The sequence below is a fragment of the Mytilus trossulus genome, chromosome 9 (assembly GCF_036588685.1).
Source record: "Mytilus trossulus isolate FHL-02 chromosome 9, PNRI_Mtr1.1.1.hap1, whole genome shotgun sequence".
Taxonomy (NCBI): Eukaryota; Metazoa; Mollusca; class Bivalvia; order Mytilida; family Mytilidae; genus Mytilus; species Mytilus trossulus.
Window position 1 is genome coordinate 45,779,995 of NC_086381.1, and position 24,133 is coordinate 45,804,127.

The 24,133-nt window shown below is 31.6% G+C and overlaps 1 protein-coding gene across 4 annotated transcripts; it reads right to left on the bottom strand.

Moving 5' to 3' along the window:
* Positions 1–4,893: 4,893 nt before the first annotated feature.
* LOC134682991 (GTPase IMAP family member 4-like) lies at positions 4,894–24,108 on the bottom strand. 4 transcript variants are annotated; one of them, XM_063541970.1, is made up of 5 exons: positions 23,926–23,990; positions 21,718–21,780; positions 15,519–15,587; positions 14,867–14,916; positions 4,894–10,848 (listed from the first exon to the last, which is right to left on the bottom strand). In XM_063541970.1, the coding sequence occupies exons 3-5, from the start codon at positions 15,584–15,586 to the stop codon at positions 9,542–9,544; spliced, it is 1,425 nt and encodes a 474-aa protein (XP_063398040.1). In that variant the 5' UTR covers position 15,587; positions 21,718–21,780; positions 23,926–23,990; the 3' UTR covers positions 4,894–9,541. The 4 variants fall into 4 exon arrangements, with proteins under 4 accessions (XP_063398040.1, XP_063398041.1, XP_063398039.1 ...); XM_063541971.1 differs by lacking the exon at positions 23,926–23,990 and adding an exon at positions 22,647–22,712; XM_063541969.1 differs by lacking the exon at positions 21,718–21,780 and having other exon boundaries at positions 23,926–24,108.
* Positions 24,109–24,133: the final 25 nt, after the last annotated feature.

Below are 24,133 nucleotides of genomic sequence, written 5' to 3' on the forward strand. Positions count from 1 at the left end.
GTTGATTTGTAAATGATTACTAGAACACAACTTCGAAATCGCGGGCATCAAGAGCTTGGTTGAAAGTTTGAAATCTCTTGTAGGGCGAAATTTTGTCCAGAGCCATTTATTTAAGCCCTACTCTATTTTCCACATCCGTTATTTTTTTTTGATTTTCTATTAATTTGCAATATATTGTGAACACACATATATTATAGTTTATATATAATAGAGGAGAAAGAAGGAATACAAAGATATTGTATTTTCTAATTATGGGGCCCAAAGGGCATAAACATTATATCAATATTTTTTATTACAAAACAAACGATGAGATAAAAAAAAAAAAAGGATTAATGAGAACTATTTAAGTTCTAAAAGAAGATGTAGACAAAGAATCAATAATATTTTTTATAAAGATCTAATGCATTTCAATGCAAGCGTGGTTGGTATTAACCGTCCGAAACGGAGTCTAGTCTATTAATTAAAAGTCCAACCGAAAATAGAAACAATATCCGGGCGCCTTTATTGTCGTTTTTCTCCCGAAATAGCCCAAACGGAATAATCATAAGCAAGGATGACAAATGCGACTTTTCATGGTACCTTAAGGACACACAGGCATGATGATTGATTTATTGTTACAGGAAGAGAAGCGACCACACACAATGAAGTCTCCTTGTTAAAAAGTATAGATGTCTATTTTCTGACTCTTATATACGGTGAATAGACAATACTTTCGAGGGTTGATAACATTTAAAGCATAAATATCATGATTCCCTATTCATCAAGGGGTCAACGCGTGTTTTAAGAAAATGGATGTAAATGCTGGTATCCAGCTGTTAACACTCGTGAAAGAAATTTAGTAATTAATCTGTGATTATTAATTGATAATATTGATGTAACCACAATGGCTAAAAAGAAAGGATTGTGGGTAGAAATAACATTTCCATAATTAGAGACTTAGATGGAACTTGATAGTAAAAAAAATCCTGATGGAGTCTTGAAAACGGTCAATTTTCCATTTATCGGTTTTTAATTAAATTGTCTTTCAATCATGCAGAATTCATGAACTATGGAAAAGCAATCCCTAATATATTGTATGATTTGCAAAATGAAATTCGATTGCAATAATATAAAAAAATCCTTGTTTTAGTTTCGTTATTTTTCACTTTTTGAAATTTGCCGCCATTGTAATATATTTTGTCGTTTTAAAAAAATGTATAAAATAACGTTATGACTTACTAGAAAAGTTAGATTACATTTCATATGTTTAAACTGTGTGGTTTGAATATACGTTGCTTTGAATTTTAAATTATTTTAGACTGAAAGACATCTTGAAAATGACCGCCATTTTGAAATTTCAGAGTGGGCCATAGCTACCAAATACATATCTGCAATTGTGTAAAATTTCATGCTTTCAACACCAAAACCAGGGAAAAGGAGGATCACAATCTTAAATTGATTCGGTCACTATTATGAAATCATGCAATTTTATGATAATACTATGAATCTATAAAAATAATAATCTGAATTTATTTGTTGCATAATTTAAGTACTGTAGATTTAATTTAATGTTATTATTTCATTGTTTAAAAATCATCTCTGTCAGCATTATTAAACTCGTACCGGTAACCATAGTGAATAATTATATGTTTTTTTTTAAATGGTCCCCACTATAACTTGTAGTAGTATTGGTATTTAACATCAACGCTGGAATCATATTGAACGTTCTGACACGTCTACTATTCCATACGATTTAGGAAAAAACTAAATGTTGTATCGAATGATTGTGATGTTATAATGTCAGCATACAAGGCTTATTCAGATTTTGACCTCATTTCCACGGTCCATTTGTCAACCTGATACAATATGTGTTTCGCTGAATACGACCTACACCGCATCTTCGATAGCCAAGGGTTAAGATCCACACCGTTCTCTTCACCCTTGGCAGATTGAATTAACATTTGTGATATCAATGTTTCATCATTTATCGGAAGATTAAAGTCACGCCCATTCCGAATAAATTATTCTTGACCAATGTTAGCACTTTAACTCTTTAATTTGGAGGTCAAAGCACGGTAGCGTTTATATTCTACACACTTGGTAAAGCCGGAAACGAAAATAAACGTCAACATTCGTGCATTTGTAATATTGATAATGGAAATGGGAAATGTGTCAAAGAGACAACAACCCGACTTTAGAGCAGACAACAGTAAAAGGTCACCAACAATGTAGCGAGAAATTCCCGCACCCGAAAGGCGTCCTTCAGCTGGCTTCTAAACATATATATATATACTAGTTCAGTGATAATGAACACCATACTAGACTCCAAAAAAGAAACTAAAATGTAGAATAATACAAGACTATAAACAAAGGCCGGAGGCTCCTGAAGTGGGACAGGCGCAAAATGCGGCAGAGTTAAACATGTTTAAGAGATCTCAACCCTCCCCCTATACCTCTAGCCAATGCAGAAAAGTAAACGCTTAACAATACACACATTAAAATTCAGTTCAAGAGATGTCAGAAAAAGAAACCAAACAAAACAAACAAAATGACAATAATACATAAATAACATCAGACTACTAGCAGTTAGCTGACATGCCAGCTCCAGACTTCAATTAAACTGATTAAAAGATTATGTCTTTATCATATGAATATCAGGCACAATCCTTCTCGTGAGGGGTTTATTATCATACCATCATAACATTTGTGTATGAAGCATAAACAGGAACTTCTATTAGTTAATTAAAAACATTCAAGTTGTCACTAAATATAGTCGTATGTTTAGTGAGGTAAAGACTTGTTGTTTACAAACACTTTCTACATCTACACGTGATCATGTTATAGGCGCTTTTAAATTGGATGCAGAGAGTTTCTACTACAAACAATAAAAATCCTAACCTTGTGTCTCCGAAATTTTATCTCAATCCGCCAAGGGTGAAGAAAACCGTAGTGGATCGTAACCCTTGGCTAGCGAAGATGCCTAAACCGTCACATATTTGTTATTCTCATCAGATTTTGTCTAATGCTTAGTTTGTTTCTGTGTGTGTTACATTTTAATGTTGTGTCTTTGTTCTCCTCTTATATTCAATGCGTTTCCCTCATTTTTAGTTTGTAACCCGGATTTGTTTTTGTTTTTCTAACGATTTATGAGTTTAAAACAGCGGTATTCTACTGTAGCCTTTATTTAAACGTGTAGTTCACCAAAAATGTATTTGAGTACAGTACATGAAGAAAAGCTTTTTTATAAAAAGAAACTAAAATTCTACAGTAGCCCACATGCCATTTACTCCAGATTACAAGATACATTCTTTAGCACATAAAGAGGGACATGAGGTTGAGCAATAATTTTGTGTTCAAAAATGCAACAATTGTTCCAAGTACCCAAAAAATAGTGACGCACACTCTTATCTTTGTTGAAAGAGTATGGCTAATTATGTAAAATGCAATTGAAATATATCAGAAAATTCCTTCAAATCCATCAAATACATGATGAATGAAAAGTGACCAAAAATCCAGACAGGAACCAGTGTTTGGTTATTGCAACTACCACCAAAATAGATCTGGTAAGTTAAAGCATGAATAAAACGGACCTTTGTTAATGTGTTTATCAATTTTTCATCTTGTTGCGATATAAATCTACTTCGTAACAGTAAATATCTAAATAAAATGAACTGCAGAGCGCAGCATGATACGACTTTAGATTTAGATCCAAGAACAGTAGGTATGGACACTTGATACAGCACTGAAAAAAGGATTGTGATCAAATGTTTGACACGGAAAATTGTAAATGGAATAGGTTTCTGACACAAAATGAATTTGGTCTTAACCTATTAAGGTGCAATATCCAAAATCTAGATATATGGGACGTTTCAACAACAAACACAAAGAATTCAATTTAAGATGAAATCAAACAAAGTTTGATTACGCTACTAAAACAAGAGTCCTAAGTGCTGAAGTTAAATTGTCACTTCGAAAAAATTTCGGACCCCATCACAAGTTGGTTGACCGTTGTGGACTATCCTTTACACAGAATAAATGATAACAGATTCATTTCCAAAATATCGTTAATACAATCACGACCAAGAATGCGACCGACCGAGTTAGACTTATTATCGGTAAGATACTGACATCAGCAACACAACGGGTCACACATGTGGAGCAGGATCTGCTACCTTTCCGGAACAACTGATATCACTCACAGTTTTTGGAGTTTAGATTGCTTTAGTTTTCTATGTTGTGTTTTGTGTATATTTGTGTTTCTGTTTGTCTGTTGATATTTTTCGGTTTAGCCATTGCATTGTCAGATTATTTTCGACTGATGAGCTTTAATGTCCCTTTGGTAACTTTCGTTTTTCTTTTAATTTTTTACTCTTTTTATCTAAATGTTGATCAATTTATAACGAGTCCCAATATCTAAATATAACTACTAGTAACTAAGATTCAGCATATCAGAGAACCCACGATATGTAATTTTTTGTTAAAATCAAGCAAAGTTTGGACTTCGATTTTGACCAACTTGAAACTGGGTCAAAAATACAAATCTCAATACTTGTTTTGATTCAGAAAAACAAAAAAGACCCCAAAGAATATACCTTTTTTTTTTAATCAAACCAAGTCTTATTTTGGACTCTTTATACTTTGGGATCAATATGAAATGGGCCCAAAATCTAAACTATAATAAATGCATAGCTAGATTCAGCAAAATAAAGAATTCCAATAATTTCATTTGTGTTGAAATAATTTTTATTTTTTTATTTTAGACCCTTTCTACCTTAATGTGGACCCTTTCAAAACCGTTCCAAAATTAAAATCTAAACACAATTTTAGATAATGAATATAAAAAAACACAAATTCTATTTTTTTTATAAATTCAAGTTTAATTTGGGACCATTTGACCCTTTATGTGGACAAAAATCTAAAAACACGGTTAATTTAACATATGAAAAAAATGCTCAAGATTTTAAGCAACTTATACAGAATTTTAGAAGAAAAATAATTTTATGCCCTTAAAACGGTTAAGCCAAACCTCCCACAAACATTCCTTGTGGTACAATAGCACGGATAGTCATAGGTCAAATTTATGAGTTCACTGTAAGATGAGTTAAGTTAATTCACGTGAAATATTGTGTCTCTCTATGTTGTGCTGTTACACTATTGTTTTAGATAATGGTGAAGGTTGATACCTATGTTTGTATACGTTTAAACAAGCTGCATTTGTTAGCACCTGTCCGAAGCCAGGCATCTGATGTTCAGTAGTTGTTGGTGGGCTCATTATTGTTTCCCGTTTTTCATAGAGATTATATCATTGACTTATCCTTTTGAATGGTTCTACAGTAGTAATTTTGATGCCATTTTTTGCTTGCTCCGTGTTAAAGGCCGTATTTTGACCTATAAAGGTTTACATTTACACATTGTTACTTCAAATGAGAGTTGTCTCATTGACACTTATATCACATCTTCTTATATCTAAAACCCCTACCAGGCATATAATTTAAAATGCCAGACGCGAGTTTCGTCTATATAAGACTCATCAGTAACGCTCAGATCAAAATAGTAAGAAAGCCAAACAAGTTCAAAGTTGAAGAGCATTGATGACCTAAATTTTCAAACAATTGTGCCAAATAGTTAATCTCTGCCTAGGTTAATAAAAAAAATAGTAAATTTATAAAAATGACAATATAATTTTTATGCATATCAACCCAGAAATAACTTCTGATCTGGTGACACCCCCGGGGACGAAACGTGCACCAGCATTGGCATCGGCCTAGAGGTGTAACGTAATCAATGTATCAGGCTTATAGTTTGATACACCAGATGATTTTTTCGTCTACAAAAGACCCGTCAGTGACGCTCAGATTAAATAGTTAGAAAGCCAAACAAATTGATATTCATATCAACACCGAAGTATTGACAACTGACCAAGTTATTGTCTGAAGACAAAAGTCCTCGAACGACATATACAATAACGACGACAAAAACGTCATACCATTGTTTTAAACGCAAGATAATATTTAAAACAAATATCGCTGCAGATATTTAGTCTTATTATTTATCACAAAATTTTGAATTAACACTGTCTTCCAAAGGAAAGGTCTCTTCCTTTTAAAGTTAATTTAAAAATATGATTTGAGTCGTTACAAATGAGTCCATTCTTCATTAGAGCCAAATGACGTTCATATACCTAACTATAGGTCAACGTTCGACTTGCAACACCCTTATCACATTAGAGGCTAAATAAAATAATCTTAAAATAATAAGACTATATGAATATCTAATATCATCACAAATGAAAATGTATACATAATTAAAAACCAATTGTTCAGAGAACAATTGAAGGTCTTTCCACCAAAAACAATGTATTTTAATCTGAAAGTTGTAAAATTAAGTTTAAAGTGTCATTTCAATCGTCAAATGATAGCTTATTGTACGCTGATTCCAAGAGCATATGGTTTCTATACAATATTTTTTTTAAATAAGGGAGATAATTTGTTACTTCCGTTTTAAAAAATGATACTTTCGATAATATTTGAATATTTAATTGACACTGATTCCCAAAATATCTGGTTCTATATACTTTTATATTAATAAAGTACAAAAAATAGCTACTTCCGGTTTACACAAGGGAACTTCTGGTTGTTTTTTTCAAGGTTAAATGGTTTGATACCTTTTGCCAAAAGTCTCATGGATTTATCATGTATACATATGAGGTAAAAGCAAAGGTCAAATTCTAGAACGTCAAATTAAGCTATGACTTGAGATCAACTTCAAGGTCATAAACCAAGGACCTCAAATCAAAAGACCATAGGTCTTAATTATATTTGGTTAATGAGTTATATCACCATACATATATTTTTTAAATACAAGAAGGGAAAAAACTCCCTTTTACGTCCAACGTACCTTTGCAATCAAAATTTACGTGTTACGACATGTCGCAACTAACAATTCAGAAAAAAATAATTTGTCGATATCTTATACAGTTTCTGGAAATTAGTGGTAATTAGCCAAATTCAAAAATTAGAATATGACCTTGACCTTTGACCTTGACCTAATTTTCATTTTTTTGCACCAAGGACCTCAAATCAAAAGATCCTAAGTCTCTATCACTTATGGTTTACAAGATAGAAATGCATATCACTTATATCAAATGCATAAGGGGAAATAACTCTCATATGGAGCGTTCATATCGCTTCGGTCAAAATAGGACAAATCGTGCGAAGGATATAACGAGCAATTTTATAAATAAATTTGTTGTAATCTTTTACGGTTGCGAAAGAGTAGTGGACACAAGGAAAACAGTGTTTGAGGAGATAACTCCTGCAAAGAAAAGTATTCGTTTACGCAGGGTAAATTTCAAAAGCGCATAAACTGTTGATATCATATACCAAATATCTAAGCTACATATTGCAAAACAAATATTTATCGCTAGAACAAAATTAGGCGGAAGAAAAAATAAATAAATTAAACACCAATTGTTCAGAGAACAATTGAAGGTCTTTCCACTAAAAATAATGTATTTTAATATGAAAGTTGTAAAATTAAGTCTAAAATGTCATTTCAATCGTCAACTGATAGGTTATTGTACGCTGATTCCAGATATATATGGTTTCTATACACAAAAAAAATAAGGGAGATAATTTGTTACTTCCGGTTTGAAAAATGTTACTTCCGATAATATTTGAATATTTAATTGACACTGATTCCAAAAAGATCTGGTTCTATATACTTTTTTTTATGAATAAATATCACCATACACGTATTTTTAAATACAAGAGGGGAGAAAACTCCCTTTAACGTTCAACGTACCCTTGCAATCAAAATTTACGTGTTATGACATGTCGCAACTAACAATTTAGAAAAAAATAATTTGTCGATATCTTATACGGTTTCTGGAAATTAGTGGAAATAAGCCAAATTAAAAAATTAGAATATGACCTTGACCTTTCACCTTGACCTAATTTTCATTTTTTTGGACCAAGGACCTCAAATCAAAAGACCCTTGGTCTCTAGCACTTATGGTTTACAAGATAGAAATGCATATCACTTATATCAAATGCATAAGGGGAAATAACTCTCATATGGAGCGTTCATATCACTTCGGTCAAAGTAGGACAAATCATGCAAAGGATATAACGAGCAATTTTGTAAAATAAATTTGTCATTATATTTTACAGTTGCGAAGGAGTTGCGCTCACAAGGAAAACAGTGTTTGGGGAGATAACTCCTACAAAGGAATAGTATTCGTTTACGCAGGGTAAATTTCAAAAGCGCATAAACTGTTCGATATCATATACCAAATATCTAAGCGACATATTGCGAAACAAATGTTTATCGCAAGAACAAAATTAGGCGGAAGAAAAAAAAATAATCAGAAGAAAAACAATGGGTCTTTCCACAGAAAAGTGGAAAGACCTAATAATCAGAAGAAAAACAATAGGTCTTTCCACAGAAAAGTGGAAAGACCATATTAATGTATAATCTTTTAACAACTATAACAATAGAAGCCAATGTCGGCGTGACAGCAAACTGGATTTACCTGCACAGGTCAAACCCTGAACAGTTAAGAAAAGATGGACAGCTTAAATAAGCTCTGAATGTGACTGAATATATGACACAGGTTAGATTCTAGACACACAATGAAAGTGGTCAAGAAACTGCAAATTCCATTTTTTTACATTAGACATTTATTTATTATTGTCTAAAATCTAAAATTATAAGTATACTTGCATTTAATTTGTTAGAATTAGCATATCATAAAAAAATTAAAATTAAATGTTGATGAAAACTTTGTGTTCAAAAGGCAATAACTCAACTTCATATAATAAAATTACTTATAACCGTTTCTGTTCAAACTGAAATAATTCAAATACATGCAATAAATATAACTTAAGGTTACTGAAAGGTCTACAACGCAATAACGAGAACAGTTAAAATCGTTGGCGTTAAAATTGAACTTGATTTTCTTTTAGTCACAGAAAATAACATTATCTTTATTGGAAAAAATATCATAAAAGCGTTTACATGTTAATTTACGGGCACTATTTGTCAGCCATCCGCCCCCACGTATGCCAAAAGACTTATCCACGGTACTGAAATTAAAAGTTGGATACACGAAGGTTAAGATCACATAAAATATAGCTTTTAAAAAGTATGCCAAACATTGATCAGGTAAGATATAACGTCTTGGAAAGAAAAAACTTGCGTGGTTAAAAGAAATATTTTATCATTTTTAATACTATCAAAGGAAAGTTTGTGTAGCGGTTCTACACGCGTGCTATAACAAATACGCCATCATGAATATTTGTGAGAATAAACGATAAAAAAAAAAAACAATAATGGAAAAGGAAAAAGTGTAATCAACAGCAAAATATACCAACTTGTCGATAGGTCTTGCAAACAATAAAATGTGTTCGAATTGAGTCATTTTTGTTTTAATCAATGTCATCACTCCTTGCCTTCAAACCAGAACACAGTGAAGGGCTCGATAAACAATGATAACTAGAGAATAAAGCTTTAGAAAAAAGCCAACAAAACAGACACAAAATGAATAAATCGTTTGCCCATCTCACATTAAAGAGCATCTACCGTTAAGTTTTTTAGGTAGAGGTATATCTGTACGCGCTCCATTACGAGCAAAAGATGCATCCTGATTTTTTTTGTCCATTTCCTGAATTTGTTTTTTCATTGCCTGATTATTTTTGTTCATTTCCTGATTTTTTTTTTCCTCTGCCTGATATTTTTTTTCCGTTTCCTGAATTTTCCGTTCATTTTCCTTCTTCAAATCATCTGTCTGCTGTTCTTCTCTTCGCTTGGTGTCCTCCATTTGTTGTTTTAGTTGTGCTATTTCATCCTCGTACGCGTTCTTGGCTGCCGTTAGTATTAGTTCTGCTTGTTTTATTTCCAAATCGTGTAGTCTTTTTTCAAGCTGTTCTTCTTGTTGTTTTTTATTTCGTGATTGTTTTTGCCGTCTCATCTTTTTAAGTTGATTTTTTAATGCAGTTATCTCATTTCTTGTGTCTAATTCACTAGTTTTCGCGTTTTCCTTTTCAATTTCTATTTTGTTTATTCTATCTAGTAGCTTTCTGTTTTCCTCATTCATTGTGTCATTTGCCATTGTCAACTTTTTATCAAATTCAATTTGCAGTTCGTTTTTAAGATTTTTTAGTGTTCTTTGTTTCTCTTCTTCCATTTTTCTCCTTACGTCATCCAAATATCTCTGAAGTGTTTTTTTGGCTTCTTCATACATTTCATTTGTGTAGCATAAATCGTCATTTTTTCGAACAACTTCATCCACTTTGTCTATCAAATCAGTAACCTGCCGCTCTAGAGGCTTACCCGAAAGTTTATTGTTAAAAGAAATATACCTGTTATGACATCGTTTGAGAATATCTTTAAGGGACTGAGGACAACCTTTGATAAAATCTTCCATGTCAGTTGTAAGTTCATCTGCTCTTGTGAAAACAATCAACAAGTAATTGTAAATACCATCTCCAAAATGATCAACAAAATGTTTAACAGTTTTTTGTTCTTCCTCTGTAAATCGACCAACATTGACAGTTAGCAGGATAGCATGTGGTCCTGGTGCAGTCATGTTAATGCATTTGACAATTTCCTGTGTCACTTCCGCATTCGTCATTTCTGTATCAAATAATCCTGGAGTATCCACAACAACGATTTTGCGGTCGGTTCTGGTGGTAAATCCAGTCTGGCATTTTGATGTCAAGGAACATCCGCTTGTTCCAGATTCAAATATACATTTGCCTAATATTGTATTCGCGGTAGCGCTTTTCCCTGTACCAGTTTTACCAATTATTACTATTCGCAATTCTGCTGAGTCGATCACTTCACCTAATCTTGTTCTTTTACTTGGTCCTTGAATAAAAGAACAATTATATTTGTTGGTCATTACAAGCTATGTAATACAATTGCATTACAAAAGTATTGAAGACGATTATATATTGAAATGCAAAACTGTTTTTTTTTCAATACACTACAAATTTAATTGTATCAGTCTCATTACATTTGTTCTGAAACTCTACACATAGGCACACACATAATATGGATAATTGGTCAATGCATTTTCTTTCAGTTGCATGAGCATTGAGATAACTGTATTGTATTTCAATATTACCTTCAGCTAGTGCCAACTTGAGAGCCGAAAATATATCCTTTTATTGAATCCGCGTCATTTAACTAAAGTAAGGATCATACAAATCGTTCATTAATATTCGCCAACTTTTACATTAATGACTGATATATCCGAAATCGGTGTTTATAAGGCTATCCATTAATTGTTTCGACTAAAGGAGTAGGTCCGGTAAGGGCTGGTTTTGGCCTCAAATTTCAAGTTCATCTGACGAAAGATTTTGGACACGTTTTAAACACTTAAATGTCTATTTCAATTGATTCAATTATTTTTTGAAAGATTTTATCTGATTCACTCATTTAAAACGCCCCGATTCTAGCTTAAATATGAAAGATCTATCAAATCTGCCAAAATCTTTCACTTTTCAAACGGTTTTTGGCAAAAATAAATGTGGTCGCATCCGTGTTCATTCTTGACCTTCATATATGTTATGTATTATAAACACAACTTACATTTCAATATCAAGAATGAACACGAAGGCGGCCACTTTCATTTAAGACGAAAACCGTCTAAAATTTTACTAAAATGCTGAAATTGTGAAGATTGCAGTAATTTGGCATGACTTAATGATGCAAGTACCCGATATATGTGCATTGTAATGCCCAAAACAGCTCATATTTATGTAGAAGAGGCATTATACCTTCCAAAAATAACTAAAAGTTTTTATTTAAACAATTTTGAAAAACTGCTATATTTTGGGACCAAAAAGAGGTCATACTGAACCTACTCCTTTTATTTAGAAAAGTAAGTTTACAGCTTTGTTTGTCTTATCATAATTGTCTTTATCTTTTAAGATTAGTCAGTTTATTACTTGTGCATAAAAAAAAATGCAAATTAAGGATTAAAAAATCGACACATAGAATTTCGATGATCGACAATAATAAACGCGCTGTTAGCTTTAGTTTTTGTGATTTTGTTTGAATTATAAATATAACCCACAACATCCATGTTTACTTAATATGTAATAGTTCTTGAAAAACTGGTCATTATCGTGATATATCGACTGCCCATAGGACAGGTGTTTTGACTAAGATAGTGACAATGACTGAGCTGAAGGCGAGGTCATTATCGCTTTCGCAGTCAATACCACTGTCCTAGAGGCAGTCTATGTATCCCAATAATGACCAGTTTTTCGAGAACTATTATGTTTATTTCATTGAAAAACCATGTTTTGGAAAATTTTTATAAATTTAAAATGCCTACAGCGAACTCGAGAAATTGTACGATTTCTATGGCAAAGAGTGAAGACCAGTCGTAGTAATACTGCCATTCATTTTAGAGCAATTTTTCAGTATATAAATACTTAATCAAGTTATTTTTAATTTCATAATTAACGAAAACATCTAATAATCAATTCAACAACTTAAATTTAATATTAAAAACAGAAATATGTTTTATAAAAGGTACATCTCTCTAAACAGAGAAATAGTTATCAAAGGTACCAGGATTATAATTTAGTACGCCAGACGCGCGTTTCGTCTACATAAGACTCATCAGTGACGCTCATATCAAAATATTTATAAAGCCAAACAAGTACGAATTTGAAGAGCATTGAGGATCAAAAATTCCAAAAAGTTGTGCCAAATCCACGACCCAGCGGTCATTATCAGACGGAAATCACGCCCAAACGGTCATTATCAGACGGAAAACACGCCCTACCGGTCAATATCATGTAAAAGTTCGTTAACGACCGGTTTTCTGGTCCGTTTTTTCTGTTGATGACCGATCGAATTTATCACTGAAGAATAATGAATGCCATGTGACCCCTTTTTATCCAATAAGAGAATCTTATTCTCAACCGATAGGAAATAAAATTGCATATATCATTCATTGATCCTTGTTGACCTAATGTATGCATAATCATATGCATATCATTTCTGCAAGGAAAGGCCTTTTAATATTATTTTTTGTTATTGAACTCCTCTCGTTATGAAGCGGCTAATATATAGTGATAAGGGTGTTCATTTGATCGTTTATTCGTCCGTTTCAATTTCGTTACCGAGGGTGCTTCTACGGAACTTTGTGAAACTTTCTAATTCTCTAGCCTATATTGTATACTTTTACCACCTCTCATTTAATTTCTGTGTTTAAATGAATAATATTCATGATACTAGCAGTCAATTATAATAATGAAATTACACTGCGTTCGATGAAGTCGTGTGGGTATTTAAATGATTGTGACAATAAAATCTTTTCTTGTTGTAAATTTCAAATATGTTTATGTTATTTTTAGCAAAATATATTTCATATTTGTGATAAACCAGATTTTCCCCATGACCCTTTAATGACTGCCTAGTACGGGTCTAGGGCCTAAGTGATATAGACTATTTCAGAGGCAATACCTACCTCTAGTCTGGTATACATGTTCATGTGGAGAAACTCTTAGTTTTGCCAGCAGGCAATAATTTATTTTTCACTGCGTTGTAAACCGGGATTTCACATCCCCTTTGTAACCCTCTATTGACAAACGTGTATGTGTCATGGGCATAATTAATATTGGCCATTTGACAGCTAATGAGAAAGTCTACCTCTGATATCATGGCCCACGTGAATTATCTCTAAGTTTGGCCAGCCGGCAATAGCTCAATTTGAATTTGTGATATATCAGTATACATCCTTATCCTTTGCTGACTAACTCGTACGAGTCTAGGGCATAAGGGATGTGGGACATTTTAGAGACAATAGAATGACCTGATAATGTTGAGTTGAATGACTCTGATTGCTTTCCATAAATTTGAAGAACTATATGTCTTTCAAATAGTCATTGACAGTTTTTAATTGTTTCTGTTTTATTCTGTCAATCTTTCTATTTTTCTGATCTGTTTAAACGGAAGATGCGATCGTATGTATGGTGTGTATGGTATGTATTAATTTTAGGATGGGACTATATTTGACAACGAACAAATTACAGAATGCCCATATGACACTTAATTCCCTTTATAAACTCCTTTTAGTGTACGTGTACAGTATATTTGTTATGTTTTATTATTAGTGCCAAATATTTAAGTCTTAGATAATTATTATTGATAAGAACCGTAATTATATGGATTGTTTAAGTATATTTTTCATTTTGTGATCGCTTTTGTTCAATTTATTTCCTTAGTAGTCTCTCAATTTCTATATTTAATCATCCATTTATTAATTGTTATAGTTGTTTCGGGTAACATTAATTTGATAATGATAAAATTTTAATGAATCCTCTTTTTTTCTTTTTTTTTTGTGTGTTTATATTAAACTAATTAAACTTTTCATTCACTTTCATTTTAACGCAGACCTTGCAGGAGGCACCTACTGATTGACGATACTATTCTGCTATAGACAGCATGGCCATATTGGATATTTACAGTAACAATCTATTTATTGTCATTCTCTTTTGATTATCTTCAACACAACAAAGACCCTTAATTTATTTTTTTAAATTTATAAAGTAAACGCGAACCTCAAAGATGACACCCACAGAATTGCCTGTTTAACACAATATGAAATATAAACAAAAACGTTATTCGAATAGTCGTTGATAGTTTCTTACAACACTTCATCGAACGATTGTCATCTCTTGAATATATGACGGCTCATGATTACTATTGAAGGCTGGAATCATGAATATTAACCCCGGCTGTTATCAACGGCTAGCTTCACACTAGTGCTTTCCTTGAAAAACATTTGAATTTTGATAATCTCAAGACAAAATAATTCAATGTATAGATAGAATTTAGTGACTGTATATTCAAAAAATATAATTACCTTTAGCATGTTTAGAAACAACATTCTCTAAACTTGATGACACCCGTCCACTATGAAAATAAAAAGGTATAAAATATAAGTACTTGAAAAAAATACTGTACTTGTTTTGTTCAATGCAACCATCTTGCTATGACATTTGTTCGGTGTAATAGAACACAAGAAAAATTGGAATGCAAAGAAAGACAAAAATATAGTTCTGTCTGTCTCAAACTTAAAAAAGAAATACACATTAGCCTTTAATCTACGGATTCCCTATATGTTAATTAAGTGCTCTGCAAATCCTATATCAATTTGACGTTGTCGCATTCTGCAATATTGTTGCACTTGTACAACCATTTACATTGTTTTTTATGTATAACTGCGTTTGCGCTTAAGGTAGATATAATATTATTGGTTGACGATAATAGGTCTTCATATTAGAATACTAGTTGATTGTCAGAAAAGTTGAAAATCATGTCATATAAATTTAGTTACAGTCAAATGAATAAATTGATATGTAAGCTTCGTGTCATATTTAGTAAGTAAACACGTAACATTTTCTAGGTCATGTATCGTTGACTAGACTGAGGTGTAAATAGTTAAAACGTTCAACCATTATAATTGATTTAAACTTAACGATTGACCATATGACATAAAGATGTAAATGTTATACTCTGTAGAACGTCTTTTTACACCCGATGAAACGTTGACACCATCATCTGCACAATCTGTTTCCATCATACTGAAAATTAAGTGAAATAATATGTTTAACTTCATCATAAATGTTTATATTCTTTCATTCTTTTCATCCTGAAAGTACATTTAGATTGAATAAATGGGGACAACTAACAATACAATCATCAAGGTACATTTTGATTGCAAACCTTGGGTTCGAAACTTCACTTTGTTTCAAACTGTGGGTTTTTGAATTTGGTAGCCTTTTCATTGACATGTATATGACATTAACGTGTCAACAGCTACGCTGAACCGCATTGGTTGTAACGCTGAAGTGCAATGGGTTACATTAGCTTCAGTTTCAATATATCCGTCATGTTCACATGTTGATGTTAAAGTCGATTTGTTTATTCGAATGATCTTTTCATAAATAATTTTTGCATGCTATAATAAATTTTGACATCAAGCATTTGAAACTTCCTATTATTATACTCCTACTTTATTGTTGGTTTGTCTTTATGACTAGCAGCATCTACCGGAGCAACTGCATGTGATGGACCAGGTTGTATACTTTAAATATATACGATATAGTATTAAGGTTTATTTTAGTATTATGTTCAACGTATAGATACCAAAACCAAAACATAACTTATTATAGTCATACCTTTACATTCATGTCGAGGAATGCTAATCAAATAAATGTTATCTTATGTTTCCACTAAGAACTTAGACAGTGAAGAAATAAGATACAAAATCCTTATTAGCTGTAAGGCATATACCATGACTATTCGAAATTGAATGAGTATGTTTAATCCAGCTGTAAATCCAGATGGTTTGTTTTCAAGGTCATTCGTGAGTTTTAGTTAAAATATATTTATTTATAGTTGATTGGGAAAGGATCTATTACAACATATATTAATCCCTTTCCACTTTGCGGGTGCGAGTGCTGACTTGGGGTTGCATTAGCCTGCTCTTTTTTCGAAATATGCAAGGGTGTTTTTAACGTGCAAGAGATATGGCTCTCTCTTTACACGGGTCAGCTATTTATCGTCACCTTCCGACGGACATCATCTTTTCCACAAGACCATACTCACAAATGTTGTCAAGGGAGAGCTGAAAATTAATGCCTAACATTTTCTACCGGGAACGGGATCGAACCAGGAGTTTTACTATTCTGCTATTGTAGCATAAAGAATGTTTGGGAAGTCTTTCTTGAGGTTTAAAAAACAGATAATGATTTGAATGAGGTTTTTCTTTATTTTTCGTCAGTTCATGAATTTAGAATTCAGACTTATAGAATCAAGGTCAACAAATGTTTTTTCAAGAAGTAAGAATATAGGTTATTCAAAGCGATTTCTTTCAACTATAACTGTGATGCATTATAGAAATTCTTTATGATACCAGTTATTGACCCTTGTGGAACTTATATTTCAAAAAATGATTACAATGATCGTGTTATTACTATCACACTGTGTCTAAACCACACCGGCATAATTTGATCGGACTCGATGGTATCTAACATCCGGCACAATGACGGAACATCAATAGACAGAAGAAAGATAGGTTTCTCCTTATTTTCTTATTTTTTTTAATGCTATCGAAGAATATATATACATATACAACTATTTTCTATTGTGAAATGCAATATTTTCTACAACCGTTCTATATTAACGGAGAAATAAGTCAAAATGCATGTCAAAATGACGAATTGAGTTAACCTTGCCTCGAAATTGTTTAATTTCTCTTTAAATTGTTCACATTGTACGGAAAGAAAGGTACGGGAAGATAGATACTGACACAGAGATTGCAAAACTAGTCATTATGAGCATCTCAATACTTGTATTTATGTGTATGGAACGAAAGAAATGGGTCATGTCAAATAAAAATACACCGGTTTCGTCATTGTTGTTTACTACACAACACCCGGTTTCGTCTATATATATCACCCGGTTTTTTTATATTTTTTTAAAACCAACAATTATGAAAAGCAACGTTAACACGGATCTGAACATTGTCTTTCGAAAGAATTTAAATATATATGTATTATAAAGTAAACTTGGCGTGTTTACATTTATTAACATAGGTAATTATAGTACTACACATTTTCCTAATGAAAGTCGTATCCGTTATTTCACTGATCTTCAAACTAATTTAAAATGGAATATAAATACTCAATAGCAAACACTGATATCTAATTATTTTTTTAACATTAACATTATGATATTTTTTTTATATAGGTTTTGAAATACATCGCAGTATGTGACCCCCTTTGTTTTTACAAAGAAAACCTAATTAACGCTTAAAAAACAAAATTTAAAACATCACCTTAAAGTATGCAGAAGTTTAAGATTTATAATTTATATTACTAAGAAGTGTGTAAAGTTTGATGCACTAATGATAAATCAATTTGAGATATGGCGCGACATGTTAAAAAAAAACACACTCCTGTTTTACTTACAAAGTTCTGTAACTCAAAAAGATTTAATTTGATTTTCACTAAAAGGTTTACAAATCGTTTGACCATTTCAAGAAATAACTTTGTAAAGTTTCATGAAAACTAGATAAGCTGTTCTCAAGTTACGGTGCGACATGTTTACGCTGGACAGAAAGATAGACGGATATCTAGACGGACGGACGGACGGACGGACCGAATGACTGATAGATGGAGGAACGGACGGATGGAAGGACGGACGGACAGACGGGTGTATACAATAATACGTCCTGTCAAAATTGGGACGGGCGTGTAAAAACGCAAAGAAATGAAAAAAAATCGTAATTAAAGGTCAATAAGTTTTATTAGGATATCGGCCAAGTCGATTTATTTGTAAATTTGTCTGCCTTATCATTTTTCTATATAACTTTTATATATATTTGAGAAAAATGTATAGAAATCGATAAAAAGAACTTGATATTCGGCATTTATTATAATAAACATAATCCAACTCACATAATCCGATTTCCCGGGTGTCCCTGTTTTCTCATTTCTTACAATATTTTAATTCGGTATACACTTTATAAGATAAGTGGCGAATCTAGATGACGTATAGGTTGCACGCCCCGACCCCACTTTCGGTTGCCAAAACTATATTGATTCCTGTATTTAACGATTTTGTAAAGCAAAAAATAATCAAAATATTGTTCGACTCGCTACGCTCGGCGGTATGTAAAAGTTGTTCAAAATACGCCCACTTTGAAATAAACTGAATCCGTCTGTCCGTATATATTGTCAAAATATATTGACCAACGTCAGTGTACGATCATCATAACACAATGGCGACAGTACAGACTCGGTTTTTTTTTAATAATGTTAACAAAATAATTATTATTGAATTTTATCGATGACCTGAGACTATTATACTAATTTGTACATAGCAGTATAGTTATTGATAAATACATTTTATTTTAATGCATGGTAGTTGGAATCCTACATTCATTTTCTATGTCGATTATGCATGCATATACATTTGTCTTATTATCAACGTTTATCCTTAAGAAGATTTATTTTTAACGATGGTGGAAAAGATTACATACATAGAATGATTAGATTTCTTATAAAGGTGTCCATTCTTTTGTGCGAGAAAATCACATATCAATTGTGTGTTTCGATTTTTAAGACCGTAAACTTTAATTTCAAGTTTAAACATGTTCAACATATTTTCCCATAACTCATATAGAAAACGCATATTTAGAGAGCTTTAATCTCAATTTGCTGTTAAAAAGTTCGGAATGCAAAGTAAAATTAAAAAATTTGTGTTCTATAAGAGTATGAATTTGCTTATTATTTATTTGAATCTGAGACTCATGTAAATAATAAGCCGCTGTCCGGTGAACGAACTTGTTTTCGAACGACCCACAAAACTCCTTTTGAACGCTGAAGTTAAATAATGAATTATAATGTAATTATGATTTTTTTTATTTGACCAAACCGGGTTATGCATTTTAAAATCTATGACGAAACCGGGTTGTATACATTGACGAAACCGGCCAGTTCCATTTTGACATGACCCATTTCTTTCGTTCCATACACAGAGTTGCAATTATTGAGATGCTCATAATAACTAAATTTGCAATCTCCGCGTCAATATCTATCTCCCCGTACCTTTCTTTCCGTACAATGTGAACAGTTGAACGAGAAATTGAACAATTTCGAGGCAAGGTTCACTCAATTCGTCATTTTGACATGCATTTTTACTTATTTCTCCATTAATATAGAACGGTTGTAGAAAATATTGCATATCACAATAGAAAATAGTTGTATGTGTATTTATATTCTTGGATATCATAAAAAAAATAAGAAAATAAGGAGAAACCTAGCTTTCTTCTGTCTATTAATGTTCCGTCATTGTGCCGGATGTTAGATACCATCGAGTCCGAACAAATTTTGCCGGTGTGGTTTAGACACAGTGTATCAGGTATTTAAATATATCCTATGAATTGTAAATGCATGTACATGGAAGAGACAAACAATAAATGCGTAAGATGTATTCCTTATCACTGATAATGCAATCATGTATGATGACAGAATTTTGAAGTTTGGTTTTATGTGATATTTGTGAACATGAACAGACTGATATTCATTTTCATTTGATAATTATAACATTAGGGTTATTTACAATTCAAAATCCAAACCTATCGAACATGTTATCACTGGTACTGCACAGGCATATTTCAAGGGTATAGGTCCTTTACAATTGAATGAATAAACCAGTTGCCAAAACGCATACGTCGAAAAGAAACCGACAACGTCATGAATTAAAATAAAACTGTCAACAGACAAACAATAGTACAAAATAAAAACAATATAAAAGAATAAGCACAGCGGTTAATATTTGGCAATTCTTTTTTTTTTAATGTTTTGCTGTTGATGCTTATCAATTTTAATCAAAGATTGATATAACTTGGGGGTATACTTTAACGTAAAATTGTATGTGTAATGCACACATGTAGGTAACAATAAACCATTAGATTTTCATGGGCGCAGCCATTTTATGGGCATAAAATGGTATTCAGAATTACGAGTATGGCTATTACTGATTTATTGATATGTACGCCCGTTATTTTTTATCATTAGAGACTTTGTACATTCTGCTTTTAACAACAAAAAGGGAAAAATGTCCTTAGCCCTTAAGCAACTGAGATATCTTTTCAACGATAGGATGAGACACGTATGTTTAAGTGCAAAATTGATAGGCTTGGTAAACTAATACAAATTAATCTAAGAAACGCGAAATTAACTGTTTATTTTAATCTATAGTCTATTTTATGCATCTATCTGAAACATATGTCGCATCCTGAAAAAATGATAAAAGAGTGAAATTTAGGGCCATGACTGTAACAAATTTAAAGAATTCAAAATATAACCCAATCAACATGATCAACACGACCTTTAAATCAAAGCATTTATAACTTTTCCTAGGTTGTTAACACATATCAAACATACATCGCAATTTCCACGTGTATATTAAAAGTTATTATTGTTACAGTATTGCGCATTTGCCTCCAGACAAGTAATACGTTTTAGAAGATTTTTTTAAATTGTGAAATATAATACACGTATTTAAACTTATGCATTATAATCAAAATGTGATTGCTACATGTCAACAAAAAGTTAGTTGTAGGCAGATCTAGGGTCACTCGGAGATATTTAGCTAAATACCAAAAATAATATATTGTTATCGCACGAAGCTTGAATGAATTATGTCTTCCAAATTACATATCAACACATATTGGCTTATGTTTATGTTTCTGTGTAGTTGAATGTCGCTTAGTGATACTGTGGTGTTTGAATTGAGTATTATTAAATACTTAATAATTTGTAATTAACGTGTCTAACATGATTCATGAGGTCGACGTAATTGGCCGTAAAATGATCACATTGACTGTTGATGTCCAAAAATAAGTAGATCGGACATACATTGACTATATTTACTGATCACTTAGTTTGGAATTAATAATAATTTTAACATTTGAATAAGACTAGATAAAAATATCTTCTCTGTTAAAACAAACAAAAATTTTACCTATTTCTATTTTATGCGTAGCCGTGCGGGAAATGTATTAATTATGGCCTTTCTATAGAATAATAACTTGTTTAATTGAGTAAAAACAATAGAATCCTATTTGTTAATTTTCTCCTTTTTCTCCACAAAAGGCTATTTTAAAATAATGTATGTGCTGTGCATGTGGAAAATTCTTACCTTTAATTTCATTAATGTCTAGTTTTGGAGTCATTTCGGTTACTGTTCACATTCATGCACGCTCTAAATACATGTATAAAAATAGACATTTTTAAGGTGAACTAATAATAATTTTATCCTATTAAGTTGTGTGAAATCCAATAACAATGAGCGGTCCACATCAGCATTGGTAATAGCTAGGGGGAAATTGGATAGTGAAAAAATGGCAAATATTTAAAAAAAAATCATTTATAAAAAAACGAATACAAATTGTCAACCAAAAAAAAACATATAGATCTGTATTTGTCATGTTTGTATTGTTTTGCGTTTTTAATACTATCGAAGGTTTGGGCTTCAAAAGTCTGCATAGTTATTTACTTTATACAGAAAATTCACCATTTCATAACATTTATTGTTTTACAAATAATACGTGGATACAAAGCAAAATCATTTCTAAAACACTACAATATAATGCAGGTTATTATTTTAACATTTGCATCACAATTGTAAAACCTTGACCTCATTATTATAAAGTGATGGTTACATGTACACAAAAAGTTAATTGTAGGCAGATAAATAGGTCACTAGGGCATTATTCAGCTTAAATACTAAAACGATCAAATGGATCTATTATCGCAACTATTAAAATAGCCTACATGAATTCTAATATCCAAATTACTGATAAACACATATTGCCTTAGTTTCGTGTTTCTATGTAGTCACATTTCGCCTGTTTAAACAAACGTACAATACACATGTAAGTCCCTATTTTTAAACTATCTGTTTTGTTCAATTTTAGTATTTCTTTAACATGTTGCGTACCATTAAAACATTTAAACAAATGAGCGGTGTACATGGTATTGTAACCCTCTAGTAGACAATATAGACAAAAAGATTTGTTTACTATTTAACAATCAACAACTAAAAGTTAGAAATTCTAACAAACTTACCATTCAAGTCCTTCCATGATGAAGTATTAAAATTGTCAAATGAACTTATACTGTGTTTATAGATATATGAATATATATACAAATTTTGGTATATTTTTAGAATTTGGAAATCCTAAAACATTTCTTAAAAGTCATTTCTATTTTAATATTCAGAGAAGGAAATTTTCATAGCTTTTCCAATAGATACTCAAACAAAACATTTGGAAATGTCGGGTTCTCAAATGGAGAACAAAACAGGCACAATGCTGCTTCATAAACAGTGAAGTGAGTCATTTGATACAATTAACTTAATAACCCTAACCTCTTGTAACCTGTTGTGTGCTAATTCGTTGAAATATCGATTTTGATTTTGCTTAATAAACACTTTGTCTATTTTTATAATTTAACCTCTGACAATTCCGATTTCTTCGTGTGGTTTAAATGTTAATCAAGTGATTTAGTGACCCGTTTTTTAGTTATAAGTTGATAATGGATTTCTCCTGTATACATTAACAATCATTTCATCAATTTATTTTTATTTTAGTTTGAAAAACATCTTTTAACAGTCTGGGAGATTGCTGTTCAGATTCTATACGTTTTTTAAACATAAAAGGTAGACATCTATCTTAATATATGTGTGCTTATCTATGTATCGATCATTGTCAATTTGTTTAGTTTCTTTTGTTATATATTTTGACATTTAACTCTGATTTCTTTTAAACTGCGAATACTTGTCTGAATTGTTGTGTGTCTGTTTATTCTACAAATTCAACTGATTTAATAAGGGGATTGAGATTACACAAAATATTAGTACATATTTTTATTTAGGAGCCAGTTGAGGACCGCCTCCGAGTGCTGCATTTTTGTTTGCGTGTCGAAAGTGGTGGCTTAAAAACTCTACATAGTGATAGACTTTATTTCGCCCATTCGAAACATTTATTGTTTTCAAATAATAGTGGATTAAAAGAAAAATCATTTCTAAAACACTACAATATAATACATGTATTTAAACCTTTGCATCATAATTGTAAAACATTGACTTCTTTATGAAAAACAAATGGTAATATGTACACAAAAGGTTAATTGTAGGCAAATTTTACCTGTTTAAATAAAGTATTAACACGTACAGTAAATACATATTTTTAAACTATTTGTTTTGTTCAATTTAAGTATTTTATTAACATGTTGTATACTATTTAAACAAATGAGCGGTATAGTAACCCTCTATCAGGCATTATAGACAAAGAGATGTGTATTTAACAATCAACAACTAAATAAAAGAGATTGATAACAAACTTACCATAACGATTCCATGATGAAGTGGTTATTATCAAATAAACTGATACAATGTTATACTGTGTATAGCTATATGCTTATATATACAAATTTTGGTATATCTTTAGTATTTGGGAAAACCTAGAGCATTTTTAAAAAGTCAATCCTATTTTAAGATTTAGAGAAGGGAATTTTCATGAAGTTTCCAATAGATAATCAAAAAAAAGATTTGG

Excerpts from the sequence above, each read along its gene's own strand:
- LOC134682991 (XM_063541968.1), bottom strand. Across the intron at positions 14,917-15,518 it reads GTAAAAAGACGTTCTACAGA|TGGACGGGTGTCATCAAGTT; the intron begins GTATAACATTTA and ends TTATTTTCATAG. Across the intron at positions 10,849-14,866 it reads TGTTTCTAAACATGCTAAAG|GACCAAGTAAAAGAACAAGA; the intron begins GTAATTATATTT and ends CTTTTATTCAAG.